Here is a 27,201-nt window from a genome sequence, read left to right as displayed (position 1 = left end):
TTCCTGGCATACACTGGGAGTTACTGGGGGGATAATGTTTATGCACAAGAGGATTGAATGAAGTATTCAAGCTGCATGAACTACTAGAGTGTGCAAGGGAAAAAGAATATGGAGTTTAGCCTTGGAGTGCAGTAGATCAAATTTATTTTCTATAATTAATTGTGTAAAGTGAGTGAATGGAGTTTGATTCTTGCTAGAATATTGGGAAATTAATTCTGGAGCACAGGATTTCTGTGATTGAGGAGCAATGAGCCACACCCAGCAACATCGGAGAGGATAGGAGTTTCTGAATGGTACTGTCCAGAATGTCGTCACCCAAGAGGCAGTGCTAGCCCATTCAGGCCACAGAGATAATGGTCCGAATTTTGCGGTCAGCGGCAAATTGATGGTGTTAGCCACTGACTGCACAAAGAACTACAAAGTTACCTAATTTGTAGGTTGCAGTGAGAACTTGCTCTTCTTGCTGCAGCATGGTCCAATGTCAAAGCGATCTGCGAGGCCTAGCAGCGTGGCACATTGCCGGTGAAGCCACACACCCTGATGATGTCTGATCAGAAGACACGCCCCTTAAGGTCAGTCTTCAGCTCAAACGCGAGTGTTTTATTATGATTTTAAATATTTTAAACTTAATAAACCTTGAAAAATTGTTATAAGCTTTCAAACACTTAACAAACTTTGAATGCCCACTGACTGCCCCCGGGGAACATCTGGGACAGGCTGGCTTGGCTTTCAACGGGAACTGCGAATTCATAGGGGACCTTAAGAATTTGAAATACTTAAAGCAATCAGAAAAGAGCAAATGGTGTTTCCATAAAATAAATTCAGACGCCACCTTACACTAGTAGCACATAAATCCCCCTCCCTCCCTCTCCTAGTCTGGAACTGCACTGAAACTATCCAAAGTGATTCAGAAGAAGCGTCTTTCATCCTCATGCCCCATTTCTCAAACATGTGCAAAAACTCGGATTCATAATCCTTATTACACCACTAACACCATGTGCTTTCAGAAAAAAAAAGGCAGTGGAAAAACACAAGTGCTTCGTTTATTTTTAATATCCTTTATTAAGTCCATAGTAAGCAGTTGTCTCCGCTTGTCATCCCTTCCATTGGCAGTCTTTCATGTAATTTAATGGTGTTAACAGATGCTTATTGGTGAGTGTATTCTACTTCACTCATTTGAACTACTCCTAAGATCATATTACTCAAACTGGCAACATTATAAGCCCATATATTCGAAGATTTCAATTCATAATTCTTTGGCTTTTTTATTCCTTGTTCAGAGTTCTGTCTCAGAAAGTCAGATTTTACTAAATGGTACAGAAGTGAATTTGATCTCCGCTATGAAAAGCCCCAAGCCAATCATTTTCAAACAGGACAGGAAATGTCTGAAGTCAATTTATATGTAGGCTGTTGGATTGTCCTGTGACATTCAATGTTAATGTGCTTAATTAACTTTAAAAGTTTTAACTTTAAACTGTCTAAAGGTAATTTTGCATTCATGACTTTGGAAAGTATAAATTGCATTCCTTTTCCTCTGTCACTCTGAGCAAACCGGCCATGCTGCTTCAGGCTTCTTCTTCTCATATTGCTAATTTTTCGAGAGGATGGCCCAGCTCCATGCATTGACTAGTTTAGGAACATGCTTTTCTTTATAAGCTTTGTTCCTCAGCACCATGGGGCTCTTTGGATGATTTGCTTCAGTTTATAACAGCTCTCTGGATGAATCTTTTCTGCCCGTCTGCAAAAATGGCTAACTGCACCATTTCTGTGGAACATAAATCTGGGTAAAATTGGTTTCTACTGAGCTTGTTCATTGAACATAAGAACTAAGAGCAGGAGTAGGCAATTCAGCCCCTCGAGCCTGCTCTACCATTCAATACGATCATGCCTGATCTCATCTCTGCCTCAACTCCACTTTCCTGCCTGTTCTCCATAACCCTTCAACCCATTACTAATTAAAAACCTGTCTATCTCCTTCAATTTACTCAATGTCCCAGCATCCACCGCACTCTGGGGTAATGAATTCCACACACTCACGACCCTTTGAGAGCAGTAATTTCTCCTCATCTCTGTTTTAAATCTGCTACTCCTTATCCTAAAACTATGACCTTGTTCCAGATTGCCCCACAAGAGGAAACATCCTCTCTACGTCTACTTTGTCAATCCCCTTGATTTTATTTCTGGGGTATTTACAAAGTAAAAATGGAATAACATCTTTTTTAATCCAGTTTGCAACGCAGGATCTCAAGATTTTAAATTGTCATATTTATAATTTGTAATTAAGTTGATGTACAAAAAAGAGATCCACATGACCATCAAATTTATCAATGTTGCTGCAGCAGGTGCCTTCCTAATGGTTGATGCAATTCTGAGCAGGCTCTACGCCTGCTAGCATCAGCCCTAAAATGAGCGAAACATCTGGGTAATCAGCCCAAATTGTCGAATTACAGTTGCAGTGCCATTGCGGCCCTCAGTAGCGGTGAACATTTCAGCGTTTGCCACTATTGGGATCACAAGATCCAGGCCAATGTCTGAGAGGAGTGACCATCTGCAGGAGATGGCAGAGATAGACATATGATTAAAGATTTAAGAGGGGGAATTTAAGGAATGAAACATTAGATTGATAGTCAAGACCTGAAAAAGAGAAAATTCGGGATTGATGCTTGGACCACATAACTTTAATCAGACGACTATTATAAATGTTAATGTGGCTGTTGACCTGGTGTAGGAGGGAAGGTTCACATCCTTATGGCATTGGAGCAAGTTCTGAAACAATAAAAGGCCTTCATTTGAATCAACGTAGCACCAACATCCTTGCATGGAGGGTACTTAGAGCCATGGGAGAGGATTTAAACTAAGTTTGTATGGGGTGGGAAAGTATACATTTGAGAAAAGCGAGATCTGCATCAATAAAAATTTTGGAATAAAAGTTGGAAGGTTTAACTGAAACAAATAGTGAGCAAATATCTGAGGAGAAAAGCAAAGAAAGAGGTTTTGAGGCAGTGGTAGAAACAAATATGGGGTTGTGGACAGAGCAAGGGATATCAAAATAAATAAGGATAACAGAAGAAGGATCAACAAAGATAAATCTGTAATATATATTTATTTAAGAATATATGAGGTGTAGATGCTATAATGTGGCTTAAATTGGTCAGGACTGGGAAATTAATATTCCTGGTGATATTTTCAGGAGATGGAGGGAGGGGACAAAATTGGGTGAGTGGCAGTGTTAGTAAAATATTCTATCACAGCCCTAGAGTATAGGAATGTCTGAGAGGATTCTGTTAAGACAGAATCCATATGAATTGAATTATGAAATTCTTCGGGCTGTGAAACAGTGGATAGAAGGCAGGGACTACGACACAAGATTACATGCATGCCAAACAGCGGAACAGACAGATCTAAGTGATCGCACAACCAACAGATCAGATCTAAGCTCTGCAGTCTTGCCACATCCAGTCGTGAATGGCGGTGGACAGTTAAACAACTAACAAGAGGACGAGGCTCCACAAATATCCCCATCCTCAATAATGAGAAAGCCAAGCACACCAGTGCAAACGACAAGGCTGAAGCATTTGCAACCATTTTCAGCCAGAAGTGCTGAATGGATGATCCATCTCGGCCTCCTCCTGAGATTCCCAGCATCACAGATGCCAGTCTTCAGCCAATTTGATTCAATCCACATGATATCAAGAAACATCTGAAGGCACTGGGTACTGCAAAGGCTATGGGCCCCGACAACATTCCGGCAATAGTACTGAAGATTTGTGCTCCGGAACTGGCCGTGCCCGAGCCAGCTGTTCCAGTACAGCTACAACTCTGGCATCTACCCGATGATGTGGAAAATTGCCCATGTATGTCCTGTACACAAAAAGCAGGACAAATCCAACCCAGCCAATAACTGCCCCATCGTCTACTCTCGAGCATCAGCAAAGTGATGGAATGTGTCATCTAAAGCAGTATCAAGCGGCACTTACTAAGCAATAACCTGCTCTCTGATGCTCAGTTTGGGTTCTGCCAGGGCCATTCAGCTCTTGATCTCATTACAGCCTTGGTCCAAACATGGAAAAAAAGAGCTGAGCTCAAGGTCAGGTGAGAGTGATTGCCCTGGGTATCAAGGCAGCATTTAACCAAGTGTGGCATCAAGGAGCCCGAGCAAAACTGGAGTCAATGGGAATCTGAGGAAAACTCTCTACTGGTTGGAGTCATACCTAACACAAAGGAAGGTGGTTGTGGTTGTTGGAGGTCAATCATCTCAGTCCCAGTATATCACTGCATGGGTTCTTCAGGGTAGTGTCCTAGGCCCAACCATCTTCAGCTTAATTCATCAATGACCTTCCCTCCATCATAAGGTCAGAAGTGGGGATGTTCGCTGATGACTGCACTATGTGCGGTACAATTCGCGACTCCTCAGATTCTGAAGCAGTCCGTGTAGACCTGGACAATATCCAGGCTTGGGCTGATAAGTGGCAAGTTACATTCACGCCACGCAGGTGCCAGGCAATGACCATCTCTAACAAGAGAGAATCTAACCATCTCCCCTTGACATTCAATGAGATTGCCATCCTGGAATCCCCCACTATCAACATCCTGGGGGTTACCACTGACCAGAAACGGAACTGGACCAGCCATATAAATACTGTGGCTACGAGAGTGGGTCAGAGGCTGGGAATTCTGCAGGGAGTAACTCACCTGACTCCCCAAAGCCTGTCCATCTACAAGGCACAAGTCAGGAGTGTGATGCAATACTATCCACTTGCCTGGATGAGGTGCAGTTCCAACAACACACAAGAAGCTTGACACCATCCAGGACAAAAGAGCCCTCTTGATTGGCACCTTATCCACTGCATTCAACATTCACTCCCTTCACCCCGCGCACAGTGGCAGCACTGGGTACCATCTACAAGATGTACTGCAGCAACTTGCCAAGGCTCCTTCCAAACCCATGACCTCTACCACCTAGAAGGACAAGGCAGCAGATGCATGGGAACACCACCACCTACAAGTTCCCCTCCACACCACACACCATCCTGACTTGGAACTATATCACCATTCCTTCACTGACGCTAGGTCAATATCCTGGAACTCCCTTCCCAACAACGCTGTGGGTGTACCTACACCACAAGGACTGCAGCGGTTCAAGAAGTCAGCTCACCACCAACTTCTCAAGGGCAGTTAGGGATGGGAAATAAATGCTGGCCTTGTCACTGATGCCCACATCCTGTGAAAGAATTAACAGAAAAAAGGATGAGATCTACATATAATTCGGGGATATATGAGATAAGTCACCAAGCAATTGAAAAATGAAAGAAAGGAGGTAGCCAAACCTCTGGTCCCAATTTGTCGATCTTCCTCAAACTGGAGGGGAACCAATGTAACTCCTGTGTTCAACAAATGAGGAAATATCAAATCAGGTAACTATTTAGGCCAGTTGGTCTAATTTCAATTATGGCCAAACTAGATATAGATGATATAAAGGTGCTTTGGACAGTGGCAGAAAATGACTTTACATAGAATTTACAACACAGAACAGGCCATGCTGGTTTTTATGCTCCACATGAGCCGCGTCCCATTCGACTACATCTCACCCTATCAGTATATCCTTCTATTCCTTCCTTTCTCATGTATTTATCTAGTTTACCTTTAAATGCATTTGTGCTATTCTTCTCAACCGTTCCATATGATAGCAAGTTTTACATTCTTACCGCCATCTGAATAAAGAAGTTTCTCCTCAATTACTTATTGGATATGTTAATGACTATCTTATTTATTTTTATGGACCCAGGTTTCGATGCCTCAACTGGAGTATTGTGTCCAATTCTGGGTATTGCATTTTAGGAAGGGTGTCAAGTCTTTAGAAAGTGTGTGGCAAAGATTTACGACATTGGTTCCAGGGATGAAGGACTTCAGTTATGTGGATAGACTTGAGAAGCTGGGGTTCATCTCGGGGAAGAGAAGGTTAAGAGGAGATTTGATAGAGGTGCTCAAAATCATGAGGGTTCGATACAGAGGAGATAGAGAGAAACTGTTCCTATTGGTAAAGGTCGAGAACTAGAGGACACTGGTTTAAGGTGATTGGCAAAAAAGCAACGATGACATGCAAAATAATTTATGCAGTGACCTGGAATGCACTGCCCAAAAATGTGATGGAGGCTTTCAAAAGGGAATTGGATAAGCACTTGAAGAGAGAAAATGTACAAGACTGTGGGGGAAGGGCAGGGAGTGGGACTAGCTAAATTGCTGTTGAGGTGGGGTGGGGGGGAGCACACGAGTGGCTGCTTCCTGTGCTGTAACCATTCTGTGGTTCTATAACAAGTGGAAGCATCTTCTCTATTGTTACGACCGAGATGGGAGGAGTGCACTGTTAATACAGTCCCACTTCTCCACAGGTCACAGCATATCAATAAAGTTTCCCACCTACTGAAAAACAGCCAATTACATAATCTTTGTCCCCCAGAATAAAGCACACCAACCAGGTTTCTTTAATCAACAACATTAACTAATTATTATAAAAACAAGTCTTACCCCATAATGAGAGATCTCTATATACGAAAAGCTCCTTATTTCCCTAGCCCTCGTGCATTCTAAAAAGTGGTTCACCGGGGGAAAGGATTTCAGTTTACAGCTCTTTCATAGTAATAGAAGGACTAATAAAATAACTTAGTTTGTCACGTTCTGGTAGGAAGGTCTTCGGTTTGGTGAGGTGTCCCAGAGTCAAATAGTCTGATGCCACTCGAAGTCTGTCCAGGCGAGGTTGATGAACAGTCTGTGATGGGTAGGCATTCAAGGCAATTCAACAGCAGCAGGCTTCACATAGAGGTTTCATCAGGGGTGCAGCAACAAGTCTTATGTTTTACAGCAGCAGAAAAAGATTTCTTCAGATTTTAAGATTTCTTAAAACACAGGAGGCAACAGGAACCACACTTGATGCAGGGATTCTTCAAAGACAGGATGCAATAGGAATCTGCCACCTTTGAAATACAGGGTTTTTTCTCAAGAGATGCAGGATTCTTTTACAGAGGGAGGTAACACTTTTTCTGGGTCTTCCTCTCTGACCTCCAGGCAGGTCAAAACTAAATTTCAAATGACTGCTCTTTGTCCAACTCGGTGTTTTTTTTTAAAGGGTCTGAATTGAAAGCAAATCCTTCCTAAACAGATCACCGGTCCAGACATAGAATTTCCCTTGTTATTCAAAGAGTTGCTCTGAGGAGGTCAAATTCCTTGTATACAAAGTCAGCTTCCTTTCAAAACATCCAAAAATTTCAGCTATTTGCAGGTGTCAATGTCCACTGAAAAATCCTTTTACAGTTTTTTAAAACACACAGCATTCTAAATTTTTAATGCAAAAATAAAAACCTTGTAATACTATGTCTGCTGTGTCAAATCCCTTCATAATTTTTAGGACTTCTATCAAGTTACCTAAGTCTTTTTTCTAGAGAAAAGGGCTCCATCTGTTCAATCTTTCCTGACAGTCCTACATTCAATTCTCTTACAGAAAGTAGTCAACAGAAACCATTTTAAGTTATTATAGTACTAGGCATAGTTACAAATGAAACAGAAACATAACATAACATTTCTGATCAACCTAAACAGGATGCATCCTGTCTAGGTGTGTCACATTTTCTTTTTATATTGTTTTTGTTTCTAAAGTCACCTTTGTATAAAATTAAAATAAAGTGTATATATTATATTTTTATTTCATTTTTAATTATGCATATGTGTATACCTTATGTAAATTGGCATACTGAATTGCAACCTCAGTACCTTAAAACATTACACAAATATATCTCCGGATAACTGCACATTGAACCATACATCCAAGTTTACAGTGCAGGTGGTCATTTGTCCATTATCTTTGCTAGAACAATCCAAAACTAATCCCACTGCCCTGCTCTCTTCACAAGTACATCATCATCTACTTGAAGTGTCTATTTGTATTTCCCTTAATAAGCACTATGGTCTGCCTAGACTATCGTGTGTGGAAACACATTCCAAGCTCTGAGAACTCTTTTTAAAAAAAATTCTATCTGCTCTCTTGACTAACAATTTTAAATCACTGACTTCTTGTTACAGATTCTCTAATCAGAGGAAAATATGCTTCTTGTATTCACTTTATCAAAATGCTCCTTAATTTAAAAAAAAAACTCTCAAACCGCCCATTAATCTTATCTGCTTCAGTGGAAATAATTTCAATATTTCAAGTCTTTCTTCAGAAATCTGGTTTCTTGCCGCATCCTGTTCAATCTGCACCATAAGCTCTGCATGGCTTTAATGTCCTTTCTATAACTGGGTGTCCCATATTGCACATAAATTGTTTGTGGGCCTATAAGTAATATTTGCTCTAATCTTCATCCCCTAACTGTTCCTCTCCTGAAAGGTGAGTCATATTGGGATTTAGTATTGCAGGTACCTGCAGCCTCCAGTATTTTGCCCATGGAGCCATGTTTCATAATTGATTTTATTTTGGATGTATAATCCTTTGTGCTTATATTGTTGTGATTTTCTTTTTTAAGATGATTTAAAAAGATTTGCTTTTATATCAGTGGTGATGAACATGTAATGTGATTCAGTGTTAGCACTTCAGTGAGATGTTAAAAAGTTTAAATAATCTCTAACGAGGTGATGGGTACTTAATGTTTTTGCACAAATTACTTGTTTGTAATACTGTGGGCATTTCTTTATCATTTTTTTCAGAGATCTATCAGATACCTTTTCCCATCTGGTTTGTTTGATAGGAAGGCTAGGCCGATCATGAAGGTAACAAAAATGTTTTCTATCTCCAGGATTCTACTTCAATTCATTTATTCTTTACTTATTTACATTTGCTGATTCTAATGTGTCTGATTTATTGCAGCATCCTTTGGAGGTCTTTCCAAAACAGAGGGGTAAGACTTTTTTTTAAATGAAGGGTGCTGAGGGAGCAGTGTTGATCACTCTTTGTAACATCTGAATGTAGATTACCATAAACTTGTGACATATATCCTAATGTCATTTATCCATTGTTTTAAATTAGAAATACAGTTATCATCTGTTCATTAGTTCGTTCTACTGTGTCTTCTGCTTACTACAATCTTTTCCACTGAATTATTTCATAATCCTGAAGGAAGATATTCCTACTTTATCATGTGTCTATTATCAATTGTTGCTGTGCCTCTGCTTTAATGCTTTCATATGAATGGAAATGCTGCCCACAATCCACTAATTGAAGTCCAGACATCGCATGACTGAGACTTGTACATAAAGTCTCTGCTTTCAAGTTGCTTCTAACTTGTAGTTCCAATGCTCTCATTTCAGCTGCTGATCTCAAAGCAGTATGATGTGTAGTTGGCACCTATTTTATGCTGGGACTGCACTGAATGCCAAAGTAGCCTAGCATATGTCTGCTTGAATGTAGGCCCAGAACTCTGCTTCTTGGGTGCATAATTTTTAATTCACCTTGTGCAAACTCAGTGTGAGAAGGCTACCTGAAGGGGCTTTCATGCCACTTAGCTTTAGTAAACTTCAAACTCCAATCAGAACAAGACTATCGAAAGATTTTTTACTTCAATTCACACATCTAACAGCAGCCAAAGTAACATTTTAGAATTGTGACCATGCAGTAAAATGTATTTCCTTTTTTATTATAAAATAATGAGTGGTTGGCCATAGATTACTAAAGATATGCAAACTTATTACTTTGGGGGTTTTAATTGAAATTTTAAAGTACCTTGCCGTATTGAAAGATTTTGTTACAATTATAGGGAAATTTCCTACTAGCTCCTATGGCAGTTAAATCCAAATAGAACCATAGCATATAGTAGAAACATGTCATCTAGCTTAAAAGTGATACAAGAATTTCCAGCTTTAATACTTTTGTCAATAGAATCATAGAATGGTTACAGCACAGCAGGAGGCCATTTGGCTGGTTGTGTCTGTGCCAGCTCTCTGCGAGAGCAACTCAGCTAGTCCCATTCTCTGCCTTTTCCCAATAGCCCTGCATATCTTTTCTCTTGAGATAATTATCCAGTTCCTTTTTGAAAGCCATGCTTGAAACTGCCTCCACAACACTCTTGGGCAATGCATTCCAAATCCTAAAGTAAAAAAGATTTTCCTCATGTCGCCTCTGGTTCTTTGGCCAATCGCCTTAAATCGCTTTCCTCTGGTTCTTGACCCTTCTGTCAGCGGGAACGGTTTCTCCCTATGTACTCTGTCCAGACCCCTCATGATTTTGAATATATCTATCAAATCTCCTCTCAACCTCTCTTTAAGGGGAATAGTCCCAGCTTTGCCAATCTATCCATGTAACAGAAGTCTCTCATCACTGGAACCAATCTTGTAATTCTTTCTGCACTCTCTCTGAAGCCTTCACATCCTTCTTAAAGTGTGGTGCCCAGAATTGGACACAATATTCTGGTTGAGGTCGAACCAGTGTTTTATACAAGTTCGCCATAGCTTCCTTGCTTTTGTACTCTATGCCTCTATTTAAAAAGCCCAGGATCCCATATGTTTTATTAACTACTTTTTCAACCTGCTCTGCTACCGTCAATGATTCGTGCATATATCTGCCACGTAATTGCCCATTCCACCAGCCTATGGCCTCTTGAAGTTTATCACAATCCTCCTCGCAGTTCGCAGTATTTCCAAGTTTGCGTTGTCTGCAAATTTTTATGCCTTGCACGCCCAAGTCTAGGTCATTAATACAGATCAAGCAAAGCAATCGTCCTAATACCAACCCCCTGTAGAAACCCACAATACACCGTTCTCCAGTCGAAAACAACCGTTCAATACTACTGTCTGTTTCCTGTCATTATGTCAACTTCCTATCCATGCTGCCACTGTCCCTTTTATTTCATGGGCCTTGATTTTGCTGACAGGCCTATCAACTTTTAGAAGTCCATGTAGACCACATCAACAACATTATCCTCATCAACATACACTGTTATCTGACCAAAAAACTTAATTAAGTTAGTTAAATAGAAATTGCCCTTCATAAATCCATGCTAGCTTTTATTAATTAATTCATGTTTGTCCAAGTGACTATTAATTTTGTCCCGGGTTATCGTTTCTAAAAGCTTTCCTGTCACTGAGGTTAAACTGACTGGCCTGTATTTGCTGGCTTTCCCCTTACACTCTTTTTTGAACAAGGGTGTAACATTTTCAATGCTCCAGTCCTCTGGTACCACCCCTGTACTCCGTTCTTGGGGTCAGAGATGTGTGCTTGACTTATTTTGAGCTGATCTGTTGGCACAAAAAGGTATTTTAATTTATACACAAATTGAATTAAGAATGTTTCATAATGAGTCCTATGGAGCCATCACATATTTAATTTTTGTTTTCTTTTTGCTGAATGCCAATTTAAAGGCTATATCATGGATATAAAAGCATTTTTATAAACTGTATACACCACAGTGAAGCAAAAACAAAATGCTGAAGATCCTGGAAGTCTGAAATAAAATCAAAAAATGCCAGAAAGCATTCAAAGGTCAGGCAGAATCTGTAGAGAGAGAAACAGTGTTAACACTTCAAGTTGATTACCTTTCATTACCACAGTGACTTCGCAGGTAGTGTGGTTTTTATTTTGCTGTATGATCTTTCTCTTTCTCTCTCCCCTCCTCGCCGCGCCCTGGGCTGAAGGCAAGGGAAGAACTAAAGCGATGACTTGTAGTTCTAAGGAGAGACTTAAACTACCAAGACTATTTCCACTGAGACAGAGAAGGCTGAGGAGATTGAATAAAAGGTTCTAAAAATGATAGACTTTGATAAGAGTACATAGAAAACGACTATTTCCTCTGGTTGAGGAGTCTTTGAAGAGGAATCCATTTAAAATTACCACTGACAGTGAGGAATGAGGCTAGGTGAAATTTCTTTAAGAACATAAAGAAATAGGAGCAGAGGTAGGGCATACGGCCCCTCAAGCCTGCACCGTCACTCAGTAAGGTCATGGCTGAAAGTTTCCATCAAATCCACCTTCCCGCTCTATCCCCATATCCCTTGATTCCCTTAATGCCCAAAAATCTATCGATCTCAGGCTTGAATATACACATTGAGCAGCGACTGCCCTCTGGGTTGTTAATTCCAAAGATTCACAACCCTCTGAGTGAAGATATTTCTCCTCATGTCAGTCCTAAACAACAGACTCTTCATCCTGAGACTATGACCCTAGTTCTAGACATTCTAGCCAGGGGAAATTTCATCTTGGCATCTCTCCTGTCAAACCCCCTCTGAATCTTGTACGTTTCAGTAACGCCTCTCGTTCTTCTAAACACCAGTGAATATAAACCCATTCTACTCAATATGTCTTCATAGGACAATCCTCTCATCCCAGAAAACATCCTAGTGAACCTTTGTTGCACTGCCTCTAAGGCAGGAATGTCCTTTCTTGGGTAGCGAGACCAAAACTGTACACACTACTCCAGGTACTGGGGAGGCGGTGGTGTAGTGGTATTGTCACTGGACTAGTAACCCAGAGATCCAGGGTATTTCTCTGGGGAAATGGGTTCGAATCCCACCACAGCAGAAGGTGGAATATGAATTCAATTAGTAAAATCTGGAATTAAAAACTAGTCTAATGATGGACATGAAACCATTGTCGATTGTTGTAAAAATCCATCTGGTTCACTAATGTCCTTACTTGGTCTGGCCTACATGTGACTCCAGACCCACAGCAATGTGGTTGACTCTTAAATGCCCTCTGAAATGGCCTAGCAAGCCACTCAGTTGTATCTAACCACTACAACGTCAATAAAACCGAATGAAACCAGGTGGACCATCTGGCATCGACCGAGGCACCGGAAATGACGATGACAAACCCAGCCCTGTCGACCTTGTTATGTCTTCCTTACGAACATCTGGGGGCTTGTGCCAAAGTTGGGAGAGCTGTCCCACAGACTAGACCGAGCTGTCTGTCTGTCTCTCTCTGTCTCCTTTAGAACTTGGTCAGTAGTAGTGTTACCAACCACTCTTGGTGATGAACTTTGAAGCCCCCCCACTCAGAGTACATTCTGCGCCCTTGCCACCCTCGGTGCTTCCTCCAAGTGGTGTTCAACATGGAGGAGTACTGACTCATCAGCTGAGGGAGGGCTGTAGGTGGTAATCAGCAGGAGGTTTCCTTGCCCATGTTTAACCTGATGCCATGAGATTCATGGGGTCGGAGTCGATGTTCAGGACTCCCAGGGCAACTCCCTCCCTACTGTATACCACTGTGCCGCCACCTTTAGTGGGTCTGTCCTGCCGGTGGGACAATACATACCCGGGGATAGTGATGGCAGTGTCTGGGACATTGTCTGTAAGGTATGATTCCGTGAGTATGACTATGTCAGGCTGTTGCTTGACTAGTGTGTGGGACAGTTCTCCCAACTTTGGCACAAGGTCAGATGTTAGTAAGGAGGACTTTGCAGGGTCGACAGGGCTGGGTTTGCCGTAGTCATTTCCAGTGCCTAGGTCAATGCTGGGTGGTCCGTCCAGTTTCATTCCTTTTTTTGATTATTGATACTTATGAAGGCAAAAAGAAGTTTCCCTTTATACAATCCTACATTCTCATGAAGAAATGTTCTGTTTATAGGGTTGATTTTCAGTTCCTATTTATATGTACAAAATATTTAATTTGAAAATCATAGGGGAGTGTTTTTCTTTCTGGGGGATGTTTATTGTTACAAAAACTCTGAGTTTGAAAGTTGTACATTTTTATTAATTGTGGCCAGTGTAACTTAAATTTAATAGTATACAGAAAGGAACACACGACAAATTTTGCCATACCAGACCCAATGTCGACATAAGAAATAGGAGCATGAGTTGGCCAAACGTTCCTTCAAGCCTGCTGCACCATTCAATAAGATCATGACTGAACATTTACATCAACTCCACTTTCCCGCATCATCCCCAAATCCCTTGATTCCTTAGTGTCTGCAAATCTATCAGTCTCAGTCTTGAATATATATTCAATGACTGAACATCCATAGCTCTCTGGTGTATAGAATTCCAAAGATTCACGGCCGTCTAAGTGAAGAAATTTATCCTCATTTCAGTTTTAAATGGAGGACCCCTTATCCTGAGGCTATCACTCCTAGTTCTAGGCTCTCCAACCAGCAGAAAAGGCCTCTCAGCATTTACCCTGTCAAATCCTCTAAGAATTAAATACGTTTCAATAAGATGACCTTGCATTCTTCTAAATGCCATCGAATATAGTCCCATTCTACTCAACCTCTCATAGGACAGTCCTGTCATCTCAGAAATCAATCTAATGAACCTTTCTTGCACTCCCTCGAAGGCAATTATATTCTTGCTTGGGCAAGGAGGCCAAAACTGTACACAGCACACCAGGTGTGGTCTCTGCAAAGCCCTATATAATTGCAACAAGACTTCCTTACTCTTGTAATGCACTGCCTTGCAATAATTGTTAACATACCATTTGCCACCTTAATTGCTTGCTGTACCTACATGTTAACTTCCTGAGTGCCAACACTTGCTGGTCTGTCACTGAAAGGTGCATAGGACCAAACATTGGAGCAAAATATTTCTACGTTTTCTGGTGAAAAATGAAAAACAAATACTTTTAAAATTCTTAATCAGTCATAAACTGAATCTGTTAACGTAAGCTTTGAAAGCAGTAAACTGAAAACCTCACCTATTCACTGACTTTCTAAAGGTCCAATGTGCAGTAAACCCGCACCCATGTAATTGAGAAGAACCACCTACAGAGATTCTGAGTTTGTTTGAAGGTCATCTTTTCCTACCTTAGTATTGGCCTTGGCGGATTGCTAGCCCTCCCACATCCTGAGATGTGGGTTTAATCGTTCAATAACTACCCGAATATCAACTTGCTGAATTCAAGTCTGAATGCCTACCTGTCGCCAAAACCCGATTTTTTTTATTATACAAGGGTCTTCCCAATGGCTGACGTAACATTTGCAGCAAGTTTATATTGGGATCGCTGCTGGTTACATGAGACTTACGCATTCTCTAAATGTTGTATATAAAGAAAAACAGCCTCAGCTAGGCCTGAACAAGGATCCTCTATGTGAAGGATAATAGTACAATGTATTCAACCCTGTCAATTTTTTTATTTTTAAGGAGTATGAACCAATGACACATCTTGCAAATCCTTTTGGTCCAGTGGAAAGTTTGTTGCACTGAATGTAGTGCAGAATACTCTAGCATCTAATGGCTAAAATAAAGTTTACAGATTTGCAAATTGTATTTATTCATGTTGCAAAATATTAAGGGTCTGCACACTGACTTGCCAAATATTCCTTTTGGATTAATTTGAATAAAATGTAAGAAGGCCAAAGGCCATTTGGCCTTATTGAAGCTCATTCCTCCAATACCTTTAATTTACCTATCTTGAAATTCAGCAATATTTTGGAGTCTCAAATTTGTTTGACTATCCTGTCTGGTTGACTGTCTTAGAACCATTTATCACTCTGAGTGAAGTTCTTCTTGATATCTCTTTTAAATTTACTTTTGCCCACAATCCATGAATTTTTTTTTTTGTTTAGTGGCCTGACCAGAATTGAATGTAGTACTTGAAGGATGGTCTGACCAGTGCATTGTAAATATAGTGTAACCTCTGTAGATGCACCATGATTTTTAATTTTGTTTTTAATTGCTTTGCCATTGTGAAAAATCTACTTTTACTCCAAGTTCATTTTCCAGATCTATCTATGATAATGCAATTCCATTCAATGCAGATTTCAGCCACATTTTCTGAACTATATGTAATATTTCTAGTATTTTTCTATTTGCTTACTTGCATAATCATTTAAAATCCTTCTGCAATTCTTCAGCTTCATTCTTGTGTTTACTTCCTATTGCTATTTCAGTGTTGACAGCAAATTTGACGAGGTTGCATTTGGTATTGATAAGCATGTCTTGAGATATTAACACTAAATATTTATCCTTAGCACTTCAAAGATAAAGCTACTGGTGCAAATGGGAAATTTGGACCCCTAATATTAAAAGACAAGAAATCATGAGTACTCTTCCGAATTTCCAATATATACTTTGGTGCACTGGAAATGTTAGATACAAATTTACTTCACTTCACATTAATTAGCTAAACCAAAATGTCCTTTTCTTCTATGTTTAACAGCTGTCCAGTGGGGAGAAGATGGTCGTCCTTTCAATTTCCTTTTTTATACAGGAAAACAGTCCTACTATTCACTTATGCATGTAAGTGTATAAACAATCCAGATGCAGACAATAACTTGCAATATCTTTGAAAGATGGCTGTGTTCATATCTTTTAAATGAAAATTCTTTTGGAAACCTAAATAAAACTTGTGATCAAGTGTATGTACAAACAAACAACCAGCCATCTTTGATATTGTAGCATGCTGGTTTTATTTCCATTGTGTGCTGCTTTACTAAACTTTTTTTAAACTTCAGTATGTATTAAAGTTCTATTTTTTGACTTGCTAACTGTTCCCTACTCGTATCTACTTTCTTCTTCTCTTCCCCCCCACCCCTACCCTCGGCCACTGTACATGCATCCCCAATGTGGTGTTAGCATAAATTAAAATTAAAAGCCTTGGAATGAAGTAATCATTAACTACCTGGCTTTTTCTTTTTAAAAAACTGACTTACCTGCAATTTTTATTAGTTTATTTCACAGCTTAAATCTTACTTCAAAAATTCAAAAGGGATATTTTAAACCTGTGTATAAAAAAAGCTTTGTATCAAATTTCAGATGTTTTTTGAACATTGAAAGTATGAAATATTGTCTGTACCTGAAAAGTGACTTCTATTGAAGAAGCAAGTGTCATTGTGTGCCGCAGTTCTGTGCTGGATAGAGTAGTTTGATGGGTGAAGTCTTTGAACATTGGGAATAAATTGTGTTGGTTTTGTTGTTGCTACTGCCAATATTGGCACAAAAACAGTTTCTGAAATTATTTATGTCCAAATTTCTATTGAGGGACTCCTGAGTTAGACAGTTATCCAATTAACTAAGTCGTCAGATGGTAAGCATTCAACAAGCTGACATATCTGGCGTACCATCTTTCTGAGTCACTGGGTTCTGTTGAATTGCACAAGTTGAATGTAAAATACCAGTGCCTTTTCAAGCTTGTGAAAAGAGTACTGATCTAAAAAGTGTGTTGTTTGTGTATGTTCAATCTTTTTGCTGATGCAGACTGACTTTTTGGTTTAAACCAACAAGGTAAAATGGAACTTAATAGATATTTAAGCCTGTACGTTCTGGGGAAGAGAGGGTGGGGGGAATCGAGGTTGGTAAACTGCTTGTAGTTTCATTAATGCAGCACTTTTGCCATTGAATATGTTTGTTTCTTCGTACATTTCCTGCTGATGCACTGGGGTGCATCTTACCGCCGCTTTCCCTGTACAGGATTAATATTTGGGCTGATGTGGTTTTTGTCTGGGCTTTTACTTAGTAAGAGGGTGCATATTTATTTCTTCAAAGTGAAATGACTGGTAAAGAATAAGTGCATGCTGTCTGGTCGTTGCCCTGCTAGATTCTCTCCCAACACCCCCCACCCATGGACTTCTCTGTCTGTCTCTTTCTTCCCACTAAAATTTTAATCTTTTAAATACATTTTGCAACATTTTTCAGTTGTAGTTTCCCTAGGGAAGAGGAAATAGAGATGGGCATGTACGATGCATATATTTTGCAGATGAACACAGAGTTCACTCGCATGATATTTATAAAGCAAAACCTGTTAGTGACCTGTAAATGCATTATAAACCATGAAAAATTTAGAGCGAAGTAAATGTCACAGATTTATATGATGACTTATTGCTCTTTTAATCACTTTATACATATGAGTTGCAAGCCCAGAATTATAATACATCCTGGTTCAATTCATTAAACTAGGTACTTTATCTCTGCAAATATGCAAATAAACTTGCAATACAACCAAGAAATTTGTGCCTTGTAATTTGTTTTTAAAAAGACACTGGTAGTATTGTGGGTCTTGTGTCACGAATCCATTATACCTTCTCTGCTCCTACGTCAAAAAAAAAATCAATAATACTTTGGCCTACAGCATATGACATTACTTTTATCTTAAAACAGAAATGCAACTAAAACCAATTCCTTTTTTTTTAAAGCATGAAGCTACTGTGAATGAATTTAAAGACATTAAATAAAGTCTGTTTGCTTTTGGAATTTATGGCATCCTAAACTGAAAGCAAACTCTTTAAATTATCACTTTAGAATTTGCTGAGAATTATCTATTAAATGTAATACACTGGTATAAGTTACTTAATAATAAAGCATAATATAGTGGCAACTAATACTCTTTCACAAATTGTGATCAGACAAATAACTATCCACTTAGGAACGTTGGAACAGGAGTAGGTCATTTGGCTCCTCATGCCTGTTGTGTCACTTGCTGAGATCATGGATGATCTGTATCCTAACTCCATATACCTGCCTTTGCCCCATCTCCCTTAATATCTTTGATTAACCAAAATTTATCAGTCTGTGATTTAAAATTAACAATTGACCTAGCATCAATTGCTGTTTGCAGAAGAAAGTTTCAAACTTCTGTCATCCTTTGGTTGTAGAAGTTTTTCCCAGCTTGACTCCTAGAAGGCCTGACTCTATATTTAGACTATACCTCCAGTCCTAGACTCCCAAATAGCAGAAATAGTTTCTCTCCATCTACCCTATCTGCTGCCCTGAATATCTTGAAAACTTCAATCAAAACACTCCTTAATCTTCTAAATTGAAGGGAATACAACGCTAGTTTGTGTAATCTCACCTCATAATTTAAACCTTGGAATCCAGGTATCATCCTGGTAAATCTACACTGCATTCCCTCCAAGGCCAGTGTATTCTTCCTAAAGTGTACTGCTCAGAACTGCTGACAGTACTGTAGGTGTGGACTAACCAGGGTTTTGTATAGCTGTGGCAGAAGTTCCACCCCTTTTATTCTAGTCCTCTAGATAAAAAGGCCAGCATTCCATTAGCCTTTTTGATTATTTTCTGTACCTATTCATGACAATTTAATGATCTATGTACCTGGACCCTCAAGTCTCTTGGGGTGTCTACTGTTCGAGCTATTCACCATTCAGAAAGTACTCTATTTTATCCTTTTTAGTTTCAAGGTGGATGACCTCACATTTGCCTACATTGAAATTCATTTGCCACAGTTTTGTCCATTCACGTAATCTATTAATATCTCTATAATTTTATGCTTCTATCTACACTGCTTACAATTCTGCCTGTCTTTGAGTCATCGGCAAACTTGGAATGTGGCTTTCTATCCCATCATCTAAGTCATTAATAAATACGTTGAATAATTGAGACCCCAACTCACATCCATGCTGGGACATAACTAGTCACATTCTACCAGTTAGAGTACCTGCCCATTATTCCTGCTCTGTGTTATCTGCTGCTTGACCAATTTCCTAACCAGGTCAATAATTTGCCTTTAATTCCATGAACTCCAACTTCAGCTGACATTCTGTTCTGCGGGACTTTTTCAAATGCCTTCTGGAAGTCCATATAAATAACATCCATTGACATTCCCCCTGTCCATTACTTTAGACACCTCTTCAAAAAATTTCATTAGGTTTGACAGGTGGATGACCTACCCATGCTGGCTCTCTCTGATCATGTGAAAATTTTCAAGGTGTTCAGTCACCCTATACTTAATTATAGACTCTGGTAATTTTCCAATAACAAATGTTAGGCTTACTGGTCTATAATTCCCTTTGGTTTCCCCCACTCACCTTTCTTAAATAGCGAAGTGACGTGCAATTTTGCAATCTAAAGGAATGGTGCCTTAATTGAGAGAACTTTGGAAGATTATGTTGGGACATCTGCAATGTTCTCCCCTACTTTCTTTACCTACAGCATCAACAATATTATATAGTTGAAAAAGATTCCTATATCTATAAACCACGGATGAGTAAATATCTGTATATCCAAGAATGTGTTACAAGGGTTTAACACGAATCCAGGATAAAGGTAATCATAAACCACTTGAACTATTGCTCTTAGTATCTAATTTTGAAATATTCTTCCATATGTCAGTTGCACATTTTGGTATCAGAAGGTGGAAACCTTTTCTGTAAATTATCCCTGCAGTACCTGATGCCTGTTTTGATATACATTTTGACATGTTAAATCAATTTTTTCTTGTCACACTGCTGGTAGGAGGTGGTAAGGGCTAACATTCTAGATGTATTGTACAAAATAAAGTGAGGCGTTCGAGAATGTTTTACTGGGTGTAGCCCTTGCGTTTGTTTCAGCATGTATTTGCACTTGAGGTTCCATTTCTCGTGCTTGAATTCACCAATAAAGAATTTAGAACCGTTCAGATCACTTTAATCCTACTGGCTGCAGTTGGCTGGCATGCTTTATTAATTAAAATATCAGGTTTGAATAGTGCTCTCTGATTACAACACAAATCATATAAATATATTTGAATCCAAAAACGTGTACAGTAAGAATTAGTAATTAAACTTAATTTTTACAGGAACAATGTAATGTTGTAAACAATTGGCAAAAAAGTAATTTGGGCTACTAAGGAGCCATTTCCAAACATTAGTGGAACATAGGACTTAGGAGCAGGTGTAGGCCATTCAACCCTTCGAGCCTGCTCTGCCAATCGATAAGATTGTGGCTGGTCTGGTTGTGACCTCAACTCCACTTATGCTCCCCATAACCCTTGACTCCCTTGTCTATCAAGAATCTATCTAACTCAGCCTTGAATAAATTCAATAGCCCAGCCTCCACTGCTTTCTGGGGAAGAGAATTCCACAGACCAATGACCCTTTGAGGAAATAAAGTATCTACATCTCCATCTTAAATGGGAAACCTCTGATTAAACTGTGTCCCCTAGTTCTAGTCGGCCCCACAAGAGGAAACATCCTCCCAGTATCCACTCTATCAAGTCCCCTCAGGATCTTACATGTTTCAATAAGAGCACCTCTCATTCTTCTAAACTCCAATGGGTGTAGGCCCAACCTGTTCAACCTCTCTTCATAAGATAAGGTCTTTATCCTCAGAATTAGTCGAGTGAAACTTCTCTGAACTGCTTCTAACACAATTATATCCTTTTTCAAATAAGGAGACCAAAACTGCGCACACTACTCTAGATGTGGTCTCACCAAGGTCCTGTACAGCTGCAGTAGAACTTCCCTACTTTTATACTCTATTCCTCTTGCAATAGACACCAACATTCCATTTGCCTTCCCAATTACTTGCTGTACCTGCATACTACTAAACTTTTGTAATTCAAGTACCAGGACACCCAGATCCCTCTATACCACAGAGTTCTGCAGTCTCTCTCCATTTAAATAAAATGATGCTTTTCTATTGCTGCCAAAGTGGACAAGTTCACATTTTCCCACATTATGCTCCATCTGCCAATTTTTTACCCACTCACTTAACCTATCTAAATCCCTTTGTAGACTCTTTACCGTCTCTTGACAACTTACTTTCCTGCCTATCTTGGTGTCATCAGCAAATTTAGCTCCAACACATTTGGTCCCTTCATCCAGGTCATTGATATAAATTGTAAATAGTTGAGGCCCCAGCACTGATCCCTGTGGCATTCCACTAGTTGCAGCTTGCCAGCTGGAAAAAGACCTATTTATCTCTACTCTCTGCTTCCTGTTTGCTAACCAGTCCTTTATCCATGCTAATATGTTACCCCTAACACCATGTGTTCTTGTGTGGTAACCTTTGATGTGACACCTTATCAAATGCCTTTTGGAAATCCAAGTACACCACATTACAGATTCCCCTTTATCCACCTTGCTTGTTACTTCCTCAAAGAACTCTAATAAATTAGTTAAACACAATTTCCCTTTCACAAAACCATGTTTACTCTGTCTGATCCCATTATGATTTTCTAAGTATCCTGCTATAACCTCCTTAATAACGGATTCCCTGTGACAGATGTTAGGCTAACTGGACTATAGTTTTCTGCTTTCTGTCTTTCTTGAATAAAGATGCTACATTTGCTATTTTCCAGCTGCTGGGACCCTTCCAGAATCTAACAAATTTTGGAAGATTAAAACCAAAGCCACTACCATCTCTGCAGCCACTTTTTTTAAGACCCTAGGATGCAGGCCATCTTGGCGTGGAGATTTGTCAACCTCTAGGTCTAATACTTTCCCAGCACTTTTTCTGTGGTGATGGTGATTATTTAAAGTTTCTTCCTCCCTTTTAGCTCTTGATTTTCAAGTATCTTTGGGAGGTTTTCTAAGTCTTCTACAGTGAAAACAGAGACGCAATACCTGCTCAACACCTCCGCCATTTCCTTGTTTTCCATTATCAATTCCCCAGATTCTCTCTCTAAAGGACGAACACTAGCTTTAGTTACTCTTTTCCTATTTAAATACTTGTAGAAGCTCTTACTATCTGTTTATATATTACTAGCTAGTTTTCTCTCATACTCAACTTTCTCCCTGTTTATTATTTCTTTCGTCATTCTTTGCAGGTTCTGAAAATCTGTCCAATCTTCTGACCTATCACTAATCTTTGCAGATTTGTACAGTGTTTCTTTCAATTTGAGATTATCTTTAACTTCCTTATTTAGCCACAGGTGATGCATCCTTCTCAAAGAATCTTTCTTTCTCACTGGGATAGATCTTTGCTGAGAGTTAGTAAATATTCAGCATTTCCCAATGATATGTTCGGAACATAACAAACAGGAGCAGGAATAGGCCACTCAGCCCCTTTAGCCTGCTTCGCCATTCAACTAGATCATGGCTGATCTTTTAGCTCAACACTATTAGGCTAACTGACCAGTAGTTTCCAGTTTTCTGTCTCCCTCCTTTCTTGAAGAGAGCCATTACATTTGCTGTTTTCCAATCCACTGGGACCTTTCCAGAATCTAAGAAATTTTGGAAGATTGCATCCAATGCATCCACTATCTCTGCAGCTGTTTCTTTTAAGATCCTAGGATGCAGGCCATCAGGGCCAAGGTACCTGTCAGCCTTTAGTCCCATTAGTTTTCCAGCACTTTTTCTCTGGTGATAGTGATTGCTCTAAGTTCCTCAACTTTGCCTCCTGATTTTCTACTATTATTGGGGTGTTTTTAGTGTCTTCTACCGTGCAGATAAATACTTGTTCAAAATCTCTGCTATTTCCTTGTTTCCCATTATTAATTCTCCAGTCTCACCCTCTAAGAGAACAATGTTTACTTTAGCTGCTACTCTTCCTTTTTATATACTTGTAAAATCTCTTACTAATGCAGAGAACTCACCAGACTGTGGATGAATACTCCCAGTAGAGGCCTCACCACTTTGTGGATCAATACTCCCAGCAGAGGCCTCATCTGTCTGTGGATTAATACTCCCAGAAGAAACCCCATCTGTCTGAGGGTCAATAGCCCCAGAAGTCTGATGCACCTGGTATCCAATTATTCTGCCAATCCATGTGAATATGAATCAAAGCTGAAATGACAGCTCAAGCTTCAAAAGTGCAGGATTGTTTCAGATGCCTCGGTACTAGAGCAATGCACAGACTGAGGCAAAGGCACTGACTGGGGTTGTACTTTTATTGGGGTGCTGACAACAGTTACATACTCAGAGTGCCGAGACTGGATGGCAGGGAGCTAGGAAGGGGCTGTCCATGGGTATGCATACACGCACCCTGCCCTAGCATCACATTATGGGGATTAGTTACCCATGTTGTGGGAGACTGATGGCACAGGTATAGTAATTGAATACCATGCACTCACTCTGTATGACTAATTACTGGGATATGGGGCAAATCTGGGAAATCCTTTGGGATCAGTCCCTGTGTCTCATCCTATTATGGTCATTATCCATAAAAACATGCAGCCTCATTTACTGCTCTGTGCTATCAAGCTCACGAGTAACTCCTCATGGAAAGTGGGAGAGAACAGTGTATCAGTGTGAGGGCATGCATGGAACTGTGAATATCTGCATGTGTAAAAATATGCAGGTTTGTGCATATGAAGATGTATGCGTGTGCTTGACTGTGTGTATAACTGTATGTTATTCCCAAGAAGCTAGGCCACAAGAAAGGTCATCTCTTTAAAAGTCTGCCACTGCATCTCTACTATCGTTACCTTTTAACCTACTTTCTCAGTTCACTTTAGCTAGCTCTGCCTTCGTAGAGTCATAGATTCATAGTCATTTGCAGCACAGAAGGAGGCCTTTCAGCCTTTATTTAGGTTTAAAACACTAGTCTTAGACCCACACTTCTCCCCTTCAAACAATGTAAAATTCTATCATGTTATGATTGTTCTCGCTGCAGGCTCCTTTACCACGTGGTTATTGATTAATCCTGTCTCTTTGCACATTACCAGGTCTAGAATAGCCTGCTCCCTGGTTGGCTCTAGAACGTACTGCTGTAAGTTGTTGTCCCGAATACACTCTATGAACTCATTTTCCATGCTACCTTTTTCCATTTTGATTCACCCAATCTACATGTAGGTTAAAGTCACCCATGACCATTGTGGTACCTTTCTTACATGCCCCATTTATTTCTTCCTGTATACTCTGTAGCAACTGTTATGGGGCCTATAAACTACTCCCACAAGTAACCTCTTAGCCTTCCTATTTCTTATCTCTACCCAAACTGGTGATTCTTCTTACTACTCCTTCTTTGGCCTCCTTGTTTCGAGAGACAATGGGTAAGCGCCTAGAGGTGGTGAGTGGTTTGTTCTAGAATGACAGACTCTTCCACGGGCGCTGCAGATAAAATTGGTTGTCGGGGCTGTTACAGTTGGCTCTCTCCTTGCACTTCTGTCTTTTTTCCTGCCAACTGCTAAGTCTCTTCGACTCGCCACTCTTTAGCCCCGCCTTTATGGCTGTCCGCCAGCTCTGGCGATCACTGGCAACTGACTCCCATGACTTGTGGTCAATGTCACAGGACTTCGTGTCGTGTTTGCAGATGTCTTTAAAGCAAAGACATGGACGGCTGGTGGGTCTGATACCAGTGACGAGCTTGCTGTACAATGTGTTCTTGGGGATCCTGCCATCTTCCATGCGGCTCACATGGCCAAGCCATCTCAACGTGTCTGGCTCAGTAGGGTGTATATGCTGGGGATGTTGGCCGCCTTGAGGACTTCTGTGTTGGAGATACGGTCCTGCCACCTGATGCCAAGGATTCTCCAGAGGCAGTGAAGATGGAATGAGTTGAGATGTCGCTCTTGGCTGACATACGTTGTCCAGGCCTCGCTGCCATAGAGCAAGGTACTGAGGACACAGACTTGAAACACTCAGACTTTTGTGTTGTGTGTCAGTGCGCCATTTTCCCACACCCTCTTTCCAGTCTGGACATAACAGCGGACACCTTTCCCATGCACTTGCTGATTTCTGCATCGAGAGACAGGTTACTGGTGATAGTTGAGCCTAGGTAGGAGAACTCTTGAATCACTTCCAGAGCGTGGTTGCCAATATTGGTGGATGGAGCATTTGTGACGTTCTGTCCCATGATGTTCGTTTTCTTGAGGCTGATGGTTAAGCCTAATTCGTTGCAGGCAGCTGCAATACTGTTGGAGTCTCTGCAGACACTCTTCTGTGTGGGATGTTAATGCAGCATCGTCAGCAAAGAGGAGTTCCCTGATGAGGACTTGCTGTACTTTGGTCTTGACTCTAAGACGGGCAAGGTTGAACAACCTGCCATCTGATCTTGCGTGGAGGAAAATTCCTTATGTACTGTGATTAACGGCCTGCACACGTTCCACTGTGCTGCCGGTGTGGGATGAAGCGAACAAGGACTCTGAAGTGCCGGAGTGTTTTGCCGCCTTGCGTCAGGATCTGGTGAAAAGTTTCTCTCACACAAAGCGGGTTGGGAATTACCTGGTGGATAAGATGCCGCTATGGTGTCGCATCGGAGCCGGAGCCGTAGTGCCCGGACTGGGGCGACGATGAGCACATGCCAAAGGTCCAGCGAGGCCTTGGCCCCCGCCCCTCCCCCCCCCCCCCCGCTGGACTCGTACAGAAAATCCTTGATCTGATCACGGGAGAAGAAGCTCCACGTCGCAGCCAGCCACAGCACTGACCCCCTCGCACCACCTTCCACCCCCCCCCCCACTCGCACCACCTTTCCCCCCCCCCCCCACTCGCACCACCTTTTCCCCCCCCCCCCACTCGCACCACCTTTTCCCCCCCCCCACTCGCACTACCTTCCCCCCCCCCCACTCGCACTACCTTCCCCCCCCCCCACTCGCACTACCTTCCCCCCCCCCCACTCGCACTACCTTCCCCCCCCCCCACTCGCTCCACCTTTTCCACCCCCCCCCCACTCGCACCAGCTTCCCCCCCCACTCGCACCAGCTTCCCCCCCCACTCGCACCAGCTTCCCCCCCCCCACTCGCACCAGCTTCCCCCCCCCACTCGCACCAGCTTCCCCCCCCCACTCGCACCAGCTTCCCCCCCCACTCGCACCAGCTTCCCCCCCCCACTCGCACCAGCTTCCCCCCCCCCACTCGCACCAGCTTCCCCCCCCCCACTCGCACCAGCTTCCCCCCCCCACTCGCACCAGCTTCCCCCCCCCACTCGCACCAGCTTCCCCCCCCCACTCGCACCAGCTTCCCCCCCCCACTCGCACCAGCTTCCCCCCCCCACTCGCACCAGCTTCCCCCCCCCACTCGCACCAGCTTCCCCCCCCCACTCGCACCAGCTTCCCCCCCCCACTCGCACCAGCTTCCCCCCCCCACTCGCACCAGCTTCCCCCCCCCACTCGCACCAGCTTCCCCCCCCCACTCGCACCAGCTTCCCCCCCCCACTCGCACCAGCTTCCCCCCCCCACTCGCACCAGCTTCCCCCCCCCCCACTCGCACCAGCTTCCCCCCCCCCACTCGCACCAGCTTCCCCCCCCCCCACTCGCACCAGCTTCCCCCCCCCCACTCGCACCAGCTTCCCCCCCCCCCACTCGCACCAGCTTCCCCCCCCCACCACTCGCACCAGCTTCCCCCCCCCACCACTCGCACCAGCTTCCCCCCCCCCACTCGCACCAGCTTCCCCCCCCCCCACTCGCACCAGCTTCCCCCCCCCCCACTCGCACCAGCTTCCCCCCCCCCACTCGCACCAGCTTCCCCCCCCTTTCGCACCACCTTCCCCCCCCCTCGCACACCCGCCGCCGCCCCCCCTTGAGCCACCTTCCGCCGCCCCCCTCGCGCCACCTTCCGCCGCCCCCCTCGCGCCACCTCCCGCCGCCCCCCACACTAAAGTCATCTCTCACTACTGTACTAATGACATCCTTAATTAACTAAGCTACCCCGGAACTATTTTTTGGAAAAATCTCTGTAAACTGCACTCTCCAATATGAAGCTGT

At 41.9% G+C, this 27,201-nt stretch overlaps 1 protein-coding gene across 2 annotated transcripts in view; it reads left to right on the top strand.

Annotated features, from left to right (window-relative positions):
• The window catches only part of mrps9 (mitochondrial ribosomal protein S9), a 121,491-nt gene that overhangs the window by 40,862 nt on the left and 53,428 nt on the right, over window positions 1-27,201 (top strand). For both annotated transcript variants that reach the window (XM_068033823.1, XM_068033822.1), the window contains exons 3-5: window positions 8,695-8,757; window positions 8,855-8,885; window positions 16,067-16,146. In XM_068033823.1, coding sequence (XP_067889924.1) covers window positions 8,695-8,757; window positions 8,855-8,885; window positions 16,067-16,146 — 174 coding nt within the window. The remainder of the gene's footprint in view (window positions 1-8,694; window positions 8,758-8,854; window positions 8,886-16,066; window positions 16,147-27,201) is intronic.

Source organism: Heterodontus francisci, chromosome 6 (assembly GCF_036365525.1).
Source record: "Heterodontus francisci isolate sHetFra1 chromosome 6, sHetFra1.hap1, whole genome shotgun sequence".
NCBI classification, from domain to species: Eukaryota; Metazoa; Chordata; class Chondrichthyes; order Heterodontiformes; family Heterodontidae; genus Heterodontus; species Heterodontus francisci.
Note: the sequence above shows the minus strand (reverse complement) of the source record. Positions and strands in the feature narration are given on the sequence as shown.